The sequence below is a fragment of the Pistacia vera genome, unplaced genomic scaffold (assembly GCF_008641045.1).
Source record: "Pistacia vera cultivar Batoury unplaced genomic scaffold, PisVer_v2 Contig797, whole genome shotgun sequence".
Lineage (NCBI taxonomy): Eukaryota > Viridiplantae > Streptophyta > Magnoliopsida > Sapindales > Anacardiaceae > Pistacia > Pistacia vera.
Genome location: NW_022196664.1, coordinates 359,676 through 376,402, shown reverse-complemented (window position 1 = coordinate 376,402; position 16,727 = coordinate 359,676). Strand labels below are relative to the sequence as shown.

Here is a 16,727-nt window from a genome sequence, read left to right as displayed (position 1 = left end):
TGTATTGATATTTTTAAGGATACAAACGGATACGTATTGTATTGTATGATACATATTAATTTATCAAAAGGTTTATGATACACTCTCTGATACGTATCGTTGGTGACTTGTATCGAATCGTATCATATGATACGTATCAGGTATTGTAGGAGACTAATAACTATAGTGCCCACAACCACAACTTCGTTTTCTAATGTTTGAAACTTGGGGTGTGTTCTATTGACTATTTTGAGATTGTGTTCATACTAAGTTTACAGAAAATCACCCTTGTGTAGCTCAAGTGGCAGGATGAGCTGGGATGTGTGGTTAAGACATACAGTCTCAGGTTTGACTCCCTTTGATTCTCAGGATTTAAGTGGGTAATCATAGCGATGGATGTTGTGTAACTCACCTATAAAGATTAGTCAAAGTGCACGCAAGTTGACTTGGGTACTCTGTTTTTTTTTTTTTAATTTATGGAAAAGAAATAAGGTATAGGAATGGGGATTGGGATATCCAATAGAAGGTTTCGAATTCTAATGGAAGCAACCAACACTGTGTGCCCTGATGGACCGTTTCAAACCAATTCATGTTTTAGGTCTGCATAGATTGTTATGAAACAGATTCATGCAACAAGTAAAGTTTTATCTATATAAAACTAACGATCTACGAGATAATATAAATAGATATGTTGACTGGATACAGGTTAATTTTGGAATTAAAACTAGTTTAGTTAAAATTACATGTTTTTACAAAATATTTAAGGGTTAAATTTAGTATTGAGGTTAATTTTCACAATGGGCCTGATACTGGGCTTAATCAGCCCGTTAGAATTCTCGGCAACGGGCCTCCTGTCCAAGCCAAAATTTCCGCGCCGAGTAAGGACTATAAATACATCCCAATTTTTGAAAACACTGGCACGAAGAAATCAAATTCTAGAAAAAATGGAGGGAAATCGTTCGAGCTCACAGTCACAGCAGAACCGCGATCTGCTTCGAAAAATCAAAGGTCTTAGAAAACAAAATCAGAATTAAAACATGAAAAACACTTTCATTTCATTATATATAAATTTTTTTTTCTGAATTTGTATATATATTACATGAAACACTTGCAGAGTTCACTAGATCAATCGTGAAAGATCTAAGCGAGGAACGATCACCGTTGTTTTCATCAAACGGTTCAGAAACTACTGCACGAGTCTCGATGCAACCTGGTTCGATTACTATTCATTCATTTCAAATTTTAGTTTTTACTATAAGATTATAGTGCATATATTATTGAGGAGGTTTTTCAAGATTAAGATTGAAGCGAAAATCGAGAAGGAATAGTTGTTTATTATTTAGGTGCTGTTTGGAAGTGTTTATACACTGTTAAAGTGTTTTTACATAGTAGATAAAGTAGCTTTTGAGATTAAAAGCACTTTCTAGAAAAGCACTTATGCAGACTTTTTTCTTTAAAAAAAAAAAAAATTGAGTTTAGATTTTTGATCATGATTATATGCAAATTACTAGGTGTCTCAATAGTTAAAATTTATAATTAACTTTTGAGGCGGTGAAGTTGTAATTGATTTTAGCTGCTGTTTGGAAATGCTAATACATTGTCAGAAGTTTTTTTATTTTATATTTTTTTTGAAGTAGACTAATTAGATTAAATTCACTTTTTTGAAAAATACTCTTATGCCATTGTGTGGTTTCCAAGCGCTGCTGTTGATTTATGAAGTGATTGCAGTTCTGTTTTTCAAAGTGCTTTTGTACTCTTAAAAGTATTTTTGTAGAGTAGATAAAGTAGATTTTGACACAAAAGCACTTATGTAAAAAAGCATTTACGTGTATCTGTGTTTCCATGCGCTGCTGTTGCTCTGTGCAGTGCTTGCAGTTCTGATTTTCAAAGGGATGTGATATTCTGACACTGGAGAGACAATGCCACGTGCATAGAATCGGTGAGTTTATTAAGTGTGATTAGCATTAAATAGAGTTTCGCTTGTTTGATCAAGTGATTAACGAGCTTTTGTTGACAAATTCTTGAGGGAATCGAGTTTATTGGTTACTTGATGATTGTTTTTTAGATGTGTTGTTGAGGGTGCTACTGGCCGTTCAACAACTTCTACAAGAACATAGGCATGGCTCAAGAGAAGATATATACTACATGCATCCATCTGTTTTTTCAGGTGAATCTAGATTAATTTCCCGCTTTAAATTCACGCTTCTGCTATAACTTGCATTGTATGAATTATGATTCAGTGACTTGACAAACACTGTGTATTTTTGATCAATTATGATATTAGCAGCGTTTATATGCTGGACTTTGAATGGTCAATGATATCCTCTCATTTCCATAACCCTTGCTTTTCTGGTATATCTGTGATTGTATTGTCTAATATTCTGAATTATGTAGTGTGAGCTATAAAAGTGAAGCTTAAACTTTTGAGATACTATGAACTTGTCGTTTCAAAGATGTCAGAAGTTTCTTTTTAATATTCCTACTCTTCCACTGTTAGTTCTTTTTATTTGGCTATTGAACATCATTTTGTGGACCGAGCAATCAATGACCTATGCATCCTTCTGCAATGCAGTCGCCACAACCTTAATGTGGTTGGTATTTCTATCATGTTCAGAGTTTATTTTCTATCAGTCGCCACAACCTTGTTTTTCTAAGTTAACTGAATCAGGGAAGCATAGCGCATGCAGTACAATGCCTACTCTTTTTAACTAAATTTTGATTTTGTTTTTTTCCTACAACCACCAACCATATATACATGAAAGTCCCATAGATAAAATGTGGCTGCACAGCAATTACTCCTTTCAAAATGTCATCAATTTCCCTAAATTTGGTGATTTGAAGATTGAGTTCTGGTCTAATGGTTGAAAATATACCTTGGGATAGTTCAACGGCAGTTTCCTGCTCCTGCATTTTTCAGTTAATTGTAAAGCTGTAACATTATTTAGAAGGGATTTACTGTGTTTGAGTAATTTACTTTGGTGAACTCCTTATGGCAGTGTCTGTTGGAAAAGGGTGCGTACTTCTTATCAGACAGATCCCTATAAGATGTGAAGATATTCAAACCGAATGCTTTTTTATATAAATAATATATAGATAGTTCAAGTATTTTTAGCATACGATACATTATCTGAACGGTAATTTGGGGATTTTTTTCTGAATTTTGAAAAAAATTTCTTTGTAAAGAGCCCAACCGGGTTCGAACCGGTGACCTCTTGATCTGCAGTCAAATGCTCTACCACTGAGCTATGGACCCTTTTTGTGTCACTTATGATTACTGTTTAAATTAAAATTTTCACGTATCATATTTACACTCAAGTGACAGAGTGTTCCTCTAATGCTCGTAAAACCTTACGAATGAACAATGCACTTAAACCTCAGGCAGTTGTGATTATGAATTTGGTTAATCGGAGTTTTAAACTTTATATCACCTATTTATTGTGATTCATAGCTGCTCAATTGCTCGTTTCTTACATTCTCATTACTAAAGCTCCAAACTAAAAAACTTGGGACGTCTAAATGTATTGATACATTTCACTCTATTGCAGGTTGGTGATGGCTGGTTAAAATTCGTGGAAGCTGGAAGGAAATTTGACTGCATAAACAATCTTAACACTGTAACAATGACAGAACATATTATATTTGGATGTATCATTGACAAGAATATAATCATTTATCTTATTTATTTGCAGACCCACCACATTCCTGTGCTTGTTGAGGAAATCAAAGGTATCCAGACTTTGTCATAATATATCTACATTTATTATCAATGCCTTAAAGGAAATTAAAAAAAACCAGTAGGAGCTTTAAGTTCTTTGATTATACCAAATCTCTTTTTTCATGGTACTATATGATTTGACCCTTATTAATGTTCCTTAATCCTTGCTTCTATTGTAGATATCATTAGTGTGGCACATTACATACTGGTTGTAGAGAAAGAATCGGGTAAAGGGTGTTCTCTTAATGTTCATGGTTTCACACAAACCAGTAAAGTAATTTTTATTCTAAGATTGCTCTTATTGATAAGTCACTGTTATCGATTCCTCGGAATGCAGTGTTCCAGCGGTTAGCCAATGACCGGTTCTGTACCAAACCGCTGCATTGTCATCACTGTAGGTACCTATTGAGCACAAGTTTGTTTTGTCTTCTATTCAAAGTCATTTATATTACATTTTCTTCTTGCTATACAGAGGTCGACTGCTCTAGAATGCGTCTTGTTTCCTCTTGTCATGTTTCCATCTTTGCAGCTCTTTGCCATGTACTTCTTACATATTTTTGTGTGTTCCTCTTCTATAGTTGTTCTCTATTCTTAGCCAGTTTGCACATTTTATTCATCAGTTTCGCTCCTTATGGAAATTTGCATTTGCCTATATGTTTAGATTGTGATCCTATGGCTTTGACATCCGACCACTACCGGTTTGGTTCTATGTATTCTTTTTAGCTTCACATTATCCATTACGGCGCCACTTCCTTTTCACTAATATGACTTGAATTTCTTGTCAATTCTCTCAATTTGCTCTGAAGCAAATGGCCTATGATGCAAATTCTTACGCATCCCAGATCTGTTGGCTGGGGCTTTTCCTTCAGATGTGAGAAAATATGTCTTCCTCACAGTGTCTCCTTCCCTTGACAGCCCACGGTGAGACAGATTTTATAACTCCCAATTTCGGAAATTCATTTATTTTAATTATTGCATGGCTTCCTGCATTTCTGGATAGATAAGAAGAAAACTGAAGCCATGTACAGAGATGCTACCTGCAAAGAGAAGTGCCAGAATGGAGGTAAATTTTTGTCACATTTATAAAATTATGCTGTCAACTTCAATATATTAATACTGAGCGGATGCTTTCCCCTGAAGGTTTGAGCTAGAATTGATGCTGCAAGAGGAGTGAAATTTGGATTGAGGCATTGTCCGTGCACTCACTTTCCTTTTGTCAGAGGAGTATCTACCATCTAAATTCAGTTGTCTCCAAGCATTTAAGTTTAGAGGATATATGTGAAATGTACTGAGAAAGTCTTTAGTGAATGGTGCATCCAATTACTTGTACATACAGCCATGCGTATTTACGTGGTTTGTTGTGGTTGGACGGACACACATATCTCCGTCTTACTCTATTTTGCAGCACTGGATACTTATAGAGAAGTTATAATGCACCTTTTACATCTCAGGGAATGACCAAATGTGATATTCTGACATCAATGAGATTTGTTGTAAGGTCGATTGCCCATTGTATTTTTCTTTTATAATTTGCACACACATTCATGTCATGGTGAATTCCGAAATATAAGTAACTGACTAAATTTTAAAGCCACAGGTGAATTTGATAAGACTCCGAGTTAGAGAGTTAATGATTCTTGATAACATTAGGGGTCTAGAGACCATGCACTTGGGGTTTATGTGATTTGACCAATATACTAAAAATAACAAAAAGGAAAGAAGTTTAATTCTAGATTTGAATTAGAAATTAATATACTATACTTCAAAAAATCATAAAGATTTTTATTTATGTGAGAATAAAAAATGAATGGAAGAGTGAAACAAAAGTTAAACATATTAAATTCACTCTTTCTTCATTTTTTTGCCAAATCACTTAATATAAAATTTTTTGTTAAATTTCTTTTTAAATATAGTATTACTCTTAAGGAAACAGGATCTTATATTTTAGGAAATTAATATTTCATTATTAATTGGAACTCTATTTTAATTCATAAGTTATTATGCTAATCTCTTTAACCATTAAGCAAAACTGCCCTTTAGAAGTTGATTGTTTCATGCCATGGAGTCCTCTGCTACAATGGTCAGCTAAAGGTTTTGTTTTTTTGTGTTTGAATTTTACTGATTCAATCTTTTCTTTCGGTTTCGTCTCATTCCTTCTCTGTTTTTCTTTTATGCAGGCTTGTGTCTTAAAGTGAAAATCCACTGTGGATTTGTAAGAAGAAAGTGATGCAAGTATTGCAAATCTACATGGTACTTCCCCTGCACTATATTTGAATAAATTTCTCAGATACGAACGTGCAATTTTAAATCTCGAATAAATTTTTAATGCGAGATTCTGTTAAAAGACAAATTTTAGCAAAAGAATGAAATAATGTCACATAAGCTATATGCATGTTTCATAACACGTACTGATTTTTTTTTTTTTTTTTTTAATGGTTGTATAGGGTGTTTATCTTTTGTGTAGATCGAAAAAGGGACAGTTGAAGTTCAAGGTAAGGTGAATCCAAATTAATATTGAGGATTCTAGGAAATAATGGGACACATGCAGAGATCAATCTCTTAGATTTAATAGTGTGTTCAGAAAAATCATATTTTTATGATGGAGAAAATAGGTTCAGGCCACCATGGGAGACCTATCCGTATCCAATGTTACACCACAATTCATACCGCCGCAACCACCACCACCATCATTGTTTCCATTACCTCCACCCCACGACCGTGCCACCAGTCAGGATGCAGCGAGAGGTGCCCCCTGCCTTCCCAAGTGAGATGCCTGAGTCTTGTATCCTAATGTAAAATGATATGCAATAAGTGCTTGATTTTTTTGCCTCTTTGATTTACTAGTTTCATGAATCCGTCACTTTCGTTTTAAATTATTTGAGCTTGGAGGCAAAGAGATGGTTTCATTATGAATCTCATAAAATTTTCATTAAAGCACCCTCTGATTGATAGGTGGGTCTATATATTTTTAATATCAGTCAGCCAAGAATTTTGGCAATCAAGCTTTGGATTCATTTCATTAGGCTATTTTATGACACGATTTGGATTTTTAATTTCTTTTTAAGGCCACTTAATTCTAGATTATTTGTGTCAATGGCTTATTATTTGGAGACTGAAATAAAAGATGTTATGTCTCTTTCAAAGCAAGGACCCATGTCTTTATTTTAAGAAGTTTTAGCTCCATCTGAGAATCTCTGAAATTGGACTTATCTATTCAATCAAAATTATCACTTTCCTTTTTGTTTAAAGTAGAACACAATATGATCATCAGAATCTCCCCATTAAAGTAGCTCAACTTTTTTCTTTCTTTTTTCTTTCGCAATGAACGTACAGAACATGGCTACTTCTACTGTATTCGTCTCTTATTGATGAAAGGTAGTGACTATTCATGGACTTTAGCCAATGAAAAATTTAGGGTGTCCGCATCTGAGATATAACTCGACTTGTGTGTGAATGAATGAATGAAGGTGCATGGAGGGAAATTTCACATCATGACATTTGGACCGTTGTGTTGCAATAAATTTCTTAGTACTTTTATCTGTAGAAATTTCTTCAGGATTTCACATTTTGAGTCGGCAATTGGACTTAGTCTTGTGGATTGATACAACCTTGTTGTTTGTGTGGTTTAGCTCCAAGAAAAAGTTTGTGAACATTAAAGCATTAGTCATATTCATCACTAACTAATCGTGTAGAGACTATCAGATGAAAGTTGCAGGACCTTGGGAAGAATCCTCCGATGGACGGTGTCGGCCGTTTGCATTCGAAGGGTTTGTTCATGTCCAGAAATCAACATATCATCCAGGTTTGATCTCCCTGGAAGCTATGTTATGCTAGGACCTTGAAATTTGTCTTCCAAGTTGAAAGATTTTTCAGTAAATTATTGGTAATTAAAAATGATGTATCTGGGTTTGTTTAGGCCAGTTTGTGATCAAATCACAGACCCCACTTCATCAATGATTATAGATTGAACTATTTCAGGATCTGGACATCCTTAATTTAATTAGTCTTTGTTCGCACTATAGGTGTATCACCTCTCATTTGTTAGCTCCATTCAACTAGAGTTATTATAGTTTCTTGTCTTTGCTCATTCATTCATCAGCCTAGCTGGCTGACTGATTAGACACTTACCCCATGACTCATCCATTACGTGGACACCTTACACAGCACGAGAAGTGTACTTTTTAATATCTGGTATTTGTTTATTGTAAATATCGACTTGAAATCGTGAATTAATCGAGAGCTATAACCTTTTTGAGTTCCTGAGACTAATTTTTCTAACGGTTTGTTATTGTAGGTCAATTATGTATCAATTTTTTAATAATATTACATATATAATATTACGTGGCAACAAGGGATTAGGAGAAAATTTAATTTTAATTTAAAATCAACTAATCATATTTTGCCACATAATATTGTATATGTAATCTTACTCATCATTTTTTACATACCATCTATTAATTGTGAAAATCGACTTGAAAGCATAAATTAATAGATAACCATTATCTGTTCGAACTTATTAGATAAAGTTTAGATGAACTCTTTATAATTACAAATTTTAGCTCTTAATTAGAGTATCTCCAATGATATTCTTTATTTTAAAGAGCATATTTCATATAAATAAGGAACATCTTCACTGATTTTTAAATATAAATAACAAAATTTTTATTTAAATCTAATGGACTTTTTAAATTTTAGGAGGGATAATATATTTTTTCAAGAAAGAAACTTAATAGGAGAGATAAATCATAAATAAAATGTATAGAAACTTGTAATTTATTATTTAAAATTAGGATACAAAGTGAAATTTAACTCTCTAATGGTAGAGAGTCAAACTCACTCTTTAATTTATATTTAAAGAATAAAGAGTTCGTTGAACTCTTATTTCTATAGATAAACTCTTTATAATAAAGAGTTTATGTTATATAAATAGTTCTTTGCTCTTATCAGATAAAATTTAGATGAACTCTTTATAATTACAAATCTCAGCTTTCACACATGTAACATTTTTGTCCTTAAAAGAAAAAAAAAAACAATTTATATCTGCGAACATGAATTAAGTTTTGTTAACGTAAACTAATTGATAACCATTGTCTATCCGAACTTATCGAATAAAGAATTTTTGAGATGATTGTTCTATCATTCTACCATAGACTTTTAATATGTCTAGGCAAAGTCTTTACTTTTACCTCAAGATAGGTAAGGTTTATAATTATAACTATATGCATTGCCACCAACTTAGGAGGAGGGGGGGCCAGAGGGGGCCTTCTAGATTTTACACAAACTGATTGATGTTTCAAATTGATGGAGTGAATCAAATTTGTATCATTCAATTGTGAAATCCTTTTCCCTTTGGTCCACAATATATGTTTCTTGGGGCCCCTAGTTTTGTTCATGTAAATCCTCACAGGGGGGTGAAAATGAAAGGTTTTGAGTTTATAGCCACGGAAGTGTAAGGAAGAGCCTGTGGAATCTGAGCACTTTGTGCCACCCACCCTAGTAAATGACATTTTCAATCCCTTTCGACCAGAAAAACAGAATTTTTTTANGAAGGTGTCTCAGTAGTTAAAATTTATAGTGAACTTTTGAGGCGGTGTAGTTGTTAATTGATTTTAGCTGCTGTTTGGAAATGCTAATACATTGTCAGAAGTGTTTTATTTTATTATTTTTTTTTTTTGAAGTAGACTAATTAGATTAAAAATCACTTTTTTGAAAAATACTCTTATGCCATTGTGTGTGTTTCCAAGCGCTGCTGTTGATTTATGCAGTGATTGCAGTTCTGATTTGTCAAAGTGCCTTTATACTGTTAAAAGTATTTTTGTAGAGTAGATAAAGTAGATTTTGACACAAAAAGCACTTATGTAAAAAAGCATTTACGTGAGTCTGTGTTTCCATGCGCTTCTGTTGCTCTGTGCAGTGCTTGCAGTTCTGATTTGTCAAAGGGATGTGATATTCTGACACTGGAGAGACAATGCCACGTGCATAGAATCGGTGAGTTTATTAAGTGTGATTAGCATACATAATAGAGTTTCGAACTTGTTTGATCAAGTGATTAACGAGCTTTTGTTGACAAATTCTGGAGGGAATCGAGTTTATTGGTTACTTGATGATTGTTTCTTAGATGTGTTGTTGAGGGTGCTACTGGCCGTTCAACAACTTCTACAAGAAAATAGGCATGGCTCAAAGAGAGATATATACTACATGCATCCATCTGTGTTTTCAGGTGAATCTAGATTAATTTCCCGCTTTAAATTCACGCTTCTGCTATAACTTGCATTGTATGAATTATGATTCAGTGACTTGACAAACACTCCGTATTTTTGATCAATTATGATATATAGCAGCGTTTATATGCTAGGACTTTGAATGGTACAATGATTATCCTCTCATTTCCATAAGCCTTGCTTTTCTGGTATATCTGTGATTGGATTGTCTAATATTCTGAATTATGTAGTGTGAGCTATAAAATAAGTGAAGCTTAAACTTTTGAGATACTATGAACTTGTCAGTTTCAAAGATGTCAGAAGTTTCTTTTCAATATTCTTACTCTTCCACTGCTAAGTTCTTTTTATTTGGCTATGTAGAACAATCAATTGTGGACCGAGCAATCAATGACATATGCATCCTTCTGCAGTGCAGTCGCCACAACCTTAATGTGGTTGGTATTTCTATCAGTCTCAGAGTTTATATTTCTATCAGTCGCCACAACCTTGTTTTTCTAAGTTAACTGAATCAAGGGAAGCATAGCGCATGCAGTACAATGCCTACTCTTTTTAACTAAATTTTGATTTTGTTTATTTTCCTACAACCACCAACCATATATACATGAAAGTCCCATAGATAAAATGTGGTTGCACAGCATTATTACTCCTTTAAAAATGTCATCAATTTCCCTAAATTTGGTGATTTGAAGATTGAGTTCTGGTCTAATAGTTGAAATAAATTTACCTTGGGATAGTTCAACGGCAGTTGTCCTGCTCCTGCATTTTTCAGTTAATTGTAAAAGCTGTAACATTATTTAGAAGGGATTTACTGTGGTTGAGTAATTTACTTTATGTGAACTCCTTATGGCAGGTGTCTGTTGGAAAAGGGTGCGTACTTCTTATCAGACAGATCCCTATAAGATGTGAAGATATTCAAACCGAATGCTTTTTTATATATAAATATATATGATGAGTTCAAGTAATTTTAGCATACAGATACATTATCTGAACGGTAATTTGGGGAATTTTTTTCTGAATTTTGAAAAAAATATTCTTGTAAAGAGGGCCCAACCGGGTTCGAACCGGTGACCTCTTGATCTGCAGTCAAATGCTCTACCACTGAGCTATGGACCCTTTTTGTGTCACTTATGATTACTGTTTAAATTAAAATTTTCACGTATCATATTTACACTCAAGTGAACAGAGTGTTCCTCTAAATGCTCGTAAAACCTTACGAATGAACAATGCACTTAAACCTCAGGCAGTTGTGATTATGAATTTGGTTAATCGGAGTTTATAACTTTATATCACCTATTTTATTGTGATTCATAGCTGCTCAATTGCTCGTTTCTTACATTCTCATTACTCAAGCTACAACTTGAAAAACTTGGATGTCTAAATGTTTATTGATACATTTCACTCTATTGCAGGTTGGTGATGGGCTGGTTAAAATTCGTGGAAGCTGGAAGGAAATTTGACTGCATAAACAATCTTAACACTGTAACAATGACAGAACATATTTATAATTTGGATGTATCATTGACAAGAATATAATCATTTATCTTATTTATTTGCAGACCCACCACATTCCTGTGCTTGTTGAGGAAATCAAAGGTATCCAGACTATTGTCATAATAATATCTACATTTATTATCAATGCCTTAAAAGGAAATTAAAAAAAACCAGTAGGGAGCTTTAAGTTCTTTGATTATACCAAATCTCTTTTTTCATGGTAGCTATATGATATTGACCCTTATTAATGTTCCTTAATCCTTGCTTCTATGTAGATATCATTAGTGTGGCACATTACATACTGGTTGTAGAGAAAGAATCGGGTAAAGGGTGTTCTTCTTAATGTTCATGGTTTCACACAAACCAGTAAAAGTAATTTTTATTCTAAGATTGCTCTTATTGATAAGTCACTGTTATCGATTCCTCGGAATGCAGTGTTCCAGCGGTTAGCCAATGACCGGTTCTGTACCAGAAACCGCTGCATTGTCATCACTGTAGGTACCTATTGAGCACAAGTTTTGTTTGTCTTCTATTCAAAGTCATTTATAAATACATTTTCTTCTTGCTAATACAGGGAAGAGGGTATCCAGACATCTCCACAAGAAGGTAGAAAACTCTCTTTGAATAGCCATTTTTACTACGCTTGTGCATTAGATTCTGTTTCCTCTATGTCTCTAAGGCCCAAGTTTGTCACATTTTATTCTATCAGGTTTCTGCGTCTCCTTATGGAGAATTTGCATTTGCCTACATATTGTTTGGTAGATTGTGATCCATATGGCTTTGACATCCTGACCACATACCGGTTTGGTTCTATGGTATTCTTTTGTTAGCTTCACATTATCCAGTTACGGCGCCATTGCCTTCCATTATTCACTAATATGACTTGAATTTTCTTGTCAAATTCTCTCAATTTGCTCTGAAGCAAATGGCCTATGATGCAAAATTCTTACGCATCCCAGAGATCTGTTGGCTGGGGGCTTTTCCTTCAGATGTGGAGAAATATGGTCTTCCTCAGCAGTGTCTCCTTCCCTTGACAGCCCACGGTGAGACAGATTTTATAACTCCCAATTTCGGAAATTCATTTATTTTAATTATTGCATTTTTCACTAGTTTACTGGCTTCCTGCATTTCTGGATAGATAAGAAGAAAACTGAAGCCATGTTACAGAGATGCTACCTGCAAAGAGAAGTGCCAGAATGGAGGTAAATTTTTGTCACATTTTATAAAATTATGCTGTCAACTTCAATATATTAATACTGAGCGGATGCTTTCCCCTGAAAGGTTTGAGCTAGAATTGATGCTGCAAAGAGGAGTGAAATTTGAGATTGAGGCATTGTCCGTGCACTCACTTTCCTTTTTGTCAGAGGAGTATCTACCATCTAAGATTCAAGGTTGTCTCCAAGCATTTAATATTTTAGATGATATATGTGAAATGTAGAACGAGAAAGTCTTTAGTGAAATGGGTGCATCCAATTACATTGTAGGTACAAGCCATGCTTATTTACATGGTTTGTTGTGGTTGGCTGGATATAAATATCTCCGTCTTACTCTATTTTGCAGCATTGGATAACTTCTAGAGAAGTTATAATGCACCTTTTACATCTCAGGCTATGACCAAATGTAGATATTCCGATATCAATGAGATTGGTTGTAAGGTCGATTGCCCATTGTATTTTTCCTTTACAATTTTGCACACACATTCATGTCATGGTGAATTCCCGAAATATAAGTGATACTGACTAAATTTTAAAGCCAAAGGGGTGAATTTGATAAGACTACGAGTTAAGAGAGTTAAATGATACTTGGTAAACGTTAGGGGTCTATGAAAGCTATAGTACACTTTGGGGTTTATGTGATTTTGACCAATATTACTAAAAATAACAAAAAGGAAAGGGAGCTTAATTCTAGATTACGAATTAAGGAAACAGGATCTTATATTTTAGGAAATTAGAATTTCATTAACTAATTGGAACTCTATTTTAATTCATAATTTATTATGCTAATCTCTTTAACCATTAACAAGCAAAACTGCCCTTTAGAAGTTGATTGTTTCATGCCATGGAGTCCTCTGCTACAATGGTCAGCTAAAGATTTTTGTTTTTTGTGTTTGAATTTAACTGGATTCAATCTTTTCTTTCAGTTTCATCTCATTCCTTCTCTCTTTTTCTTCTATGCAGGCTTGTGTTCTGAAAGTGAAAATCCACTGTGAGATTTGTAAGGAGAAAGTGATGCAAGTATTGCAAAATCTACATGGTACTTTCCATGCGCTATATTTGAATAAATTTCTCAGATACGAACGTGCTAATTTTAAAATCTCGAATAAATATTTTTAATGCGAGATTCTGTTAAAAGACAAAATTTTAGCAAAAGAATGAAATAATGTCACATAAGCTATATGCATGTTTCATAACACGTACTGATTTTTTTTTTTTTTAATGGTTGTATAGGGTGTTATTCTTTTGTGGTAGATGCAGAAAAAGGGACAGTTGAAGTTCAAGGTAAGGTGAATCCAGAATTAATATTGAGGATTCTAGGAAATAATGGGACACATGCAGAGATCAAATCTCTTAGATTTAATAGTGATGTTCAGAAAAATCAATATTTTTATGATGGAGAAAATAGGTTCAGGCCACCATGGGAGACCTATCCGTATCCAATGTTACGACCACAATTCATACCGCCGCAACCACCACCACCATCATTGTTTCCATTACCTCCACCGCCACGACCGCTGCCACCAGTCAGGATGCAGCGAGAGGTGCCCCCTGCCTTCCCAAGTGAGATGCCTGAGTCTTGTATCCTAATGTAAAATGATATGCAATAAGGTGCTTGATTTTTTGCCTCTTTTGATTTACTAGTTTCATGAATCCGTCACTTTCGTTTTAAATTATTTGAGCTTGGAGGCAAAGAGATGGTTCATTATGAATCTCATAAAATTTTCATTAAAGCACCCTCTGATTGATATGGTGGGTCTATATATTTTTAATATCAGTCAGCCAAGAATTTTGGCAATCAAGCTTTGGAGTCATTTCATTAGGCTATTTTATGACACGATTTGGATTTTTAATTTCTTTTTAAGGCCACTTAATTCTAGATTATTTGTGTCAATGGCTTATTAATTTGGAGACTGAAATAAAAGATGTTATGTCTCTTTCAAAAGCAAATAGGACCCATGTCTTTATTTTAAGAAGTTTTAGCTCCATCTGAGAATCTCTGAAATTGGACTTATCTATTCAATCAAAATTATCACTTTCCTTTTTGTTTAAAGTAGAACACAATATGGATCATCAGAATCTCCCCATTAAAGTAGCTCAACTTTTTTTCTTTTCTTTTTTCTTTCGCCAATGAACGTACAGAACATGGCTACTTCTACTGTATTCGTCTCTTATTGATGAAAGGTTAGTGACTAGTCATGGACTTTAGCCAATGAAAAATTTAGGGTGTCCGCATCTGAGAATTACTCGACTTGTGTGTGAAATGATGAATAGAAGGTGCTAGGGAGGGAAATTTCACATCATGACATTGGACCATTGTGTTGCAATAAATTTCTTAGTACTTTTATCTGTAGAAATTTCTTCAGGATTTCACATTTTGAGTCGGCAATTGGACTTAGTCTTGTGAATTGATATAACCTTGTTTGTGTGGTTTAGCTCCAAGAAAAAGTTTGTGAACATTAAAGCATTAGTCATATTCATCACTAACTAATCGTGTAGAGACTATCAGATGAAAGTTGCAGGACCTTGGGAAGAATCCTCCGATGGACGGTGTCGGCCGTTTGCATTCGAAGGGTTTGTTCATGTCCAGAAATCAACATATCATCCAGGTTTGATCTCCCTGGAAGCTATGTTATGCTAGGACCTTGAAATTTGTCTTCCAAGTTGAAAGATTTTTCAGTAAATTATTGGTAATTAAAAATGATGTATCTGGGTTTGTTTAGGCCAGTTTGTGATCAAATCACAGACCCCACTTCATCAATGATTATAGATTGAACAATTTCAGGATCTGGACATCCTGAATTTAATTAGTCTTTGTTGGCACTCTAGGTGTATCACCTCTCATTTGTTAGCTCCATTCAACTAGAGTTATTATAGTTTCATGTCTTTGCTCATTCATTCATCAGCCTAGCTGGCTGACTGATTAGACACTCACCCCATGACTCATCCATTACGTGGACACCTTACACAACTCGAGATGTCTAAATTTTAACATCTGGTACTTGTTTATTGTAAACATCGACTTGAAAGCGTGAATTAATCGATAGCTGCAACCTTTTTGAGTTCCTCAGACTAATTTTTTTTGGTCAATTATGTATTATTTTTTTAATAATATTATATATACAACATTCTCATACAACATTATATGATAAGAGATGAATGAAAGAAAGTTTAATTTTAATTTAAAATCAATTAATTATATTTTACCACTTAATATTATATGAGAAATGTTACATAAAAATGTTGTATGTATAATATTACTTATCAATTTTTACATATTATTTATTAATTGTAAAAATCGACTTGAAAGCATAAACTAATAGATAACCATTGTCTGTTCGAACTTATTAGATAATGTTTAGATGAATTCTTTATAATTATAAATCTCAGCTCTCACTTAGAGTATTTTTAATGGTGCTCTTTATTTTAAAAAGTATATTTCATATAAATAAAGAATATTTTTATTAATTTAAATCTAATAAATTCTTTAAAATTTAAGAGGGATAATATATTTTTTTCTTAATAGAAGAGATAAATCATAAATAAAATGTATAGAAACTTGTAATTTATTATTTAAAATTAGGATAGAAAGTGAAATTTAACTCACTAATTATGAAGAGTCAAACTCACTTGTTAATTTATTTTTAAAGAATAAAGAGTTTATTAAGCTCTTATTTCTATAAATAATAAATAGTTTATATCATATAAAGAGTTTTATGCTCTTATCAGATAAAGTTTAGATAAACCGTCTATAACTACAAATCTCGGTTTTCACACATGGAACATTTTTGTCCTTAAAAAAAAAAAAAAACAATTTATATCTGTGAACATGAATTAACTTTTGTTAACGTAAACTAATTGAGAACCATTATCTGTCTGAACTTATCGAATAAAGAATTTTTGAGATGATTGTTCTATCATTCTACCAGAGACTTTTAATATGTCTAGGCAAAGTCTTTACTTTTACTTCAAGATAGGTAAGGTTTATAATTATTACTATATGGATTCCCACCAATTGAGGAGGAGAGGGGGCCAGAGGGGGCCTTCTAGATTTTACACAAACTGATTGATGTTTCAAATTGATGGAGTGAATCAAATTTGTATCAT

The 16,727-nt window shown here is 33.5% G+C and overlaps 1 protein-coding gene and 2 non-coding genes across 3 annotated transcripts; 1 reads left to right on the top strand and 2 right to left on the bottom strand.

The window, feature by feature from the left end:
- The first annotated feature begins 923 nt into the window (after positions 1–923).
- Positions 924–12,236, top strand: LOC116117035 (meiotic recombination protein SPO11-1). The gene is given in 13 exon segments (XM_031403069.1): positions 924–987; positions 1,094–1,138; positions 1,141–1,192; positions 9,609–9,682; positions 9,813–9,914; positions 10,276–10,349; positions 10,766–10,782; positions 11,325–11,394; positions 11,472–11,508; positions 11,682–11,729; positions 11,842–11,900; positions 11,981–12,012; positions 12,116–12,236. Coding segments are annotated over 13 exon segments (795 nt in total).
- On the bottom strand, positions 3,161–3,232 carry TRNAC-GCA. Its single transcript has one exon. It is a non-coding gene; the product is annotated as a tRNA-Cys (tRNA).
- Positions 10,957–11,028, bottom strand: TRNAC-GCA. The gene has a single exon. It is a non-coding gene; the product is annotated as a tRNA-Cys (tRNA).
- Positions 12,237–16,727: the final 4,491 nt, after the last annotated feature.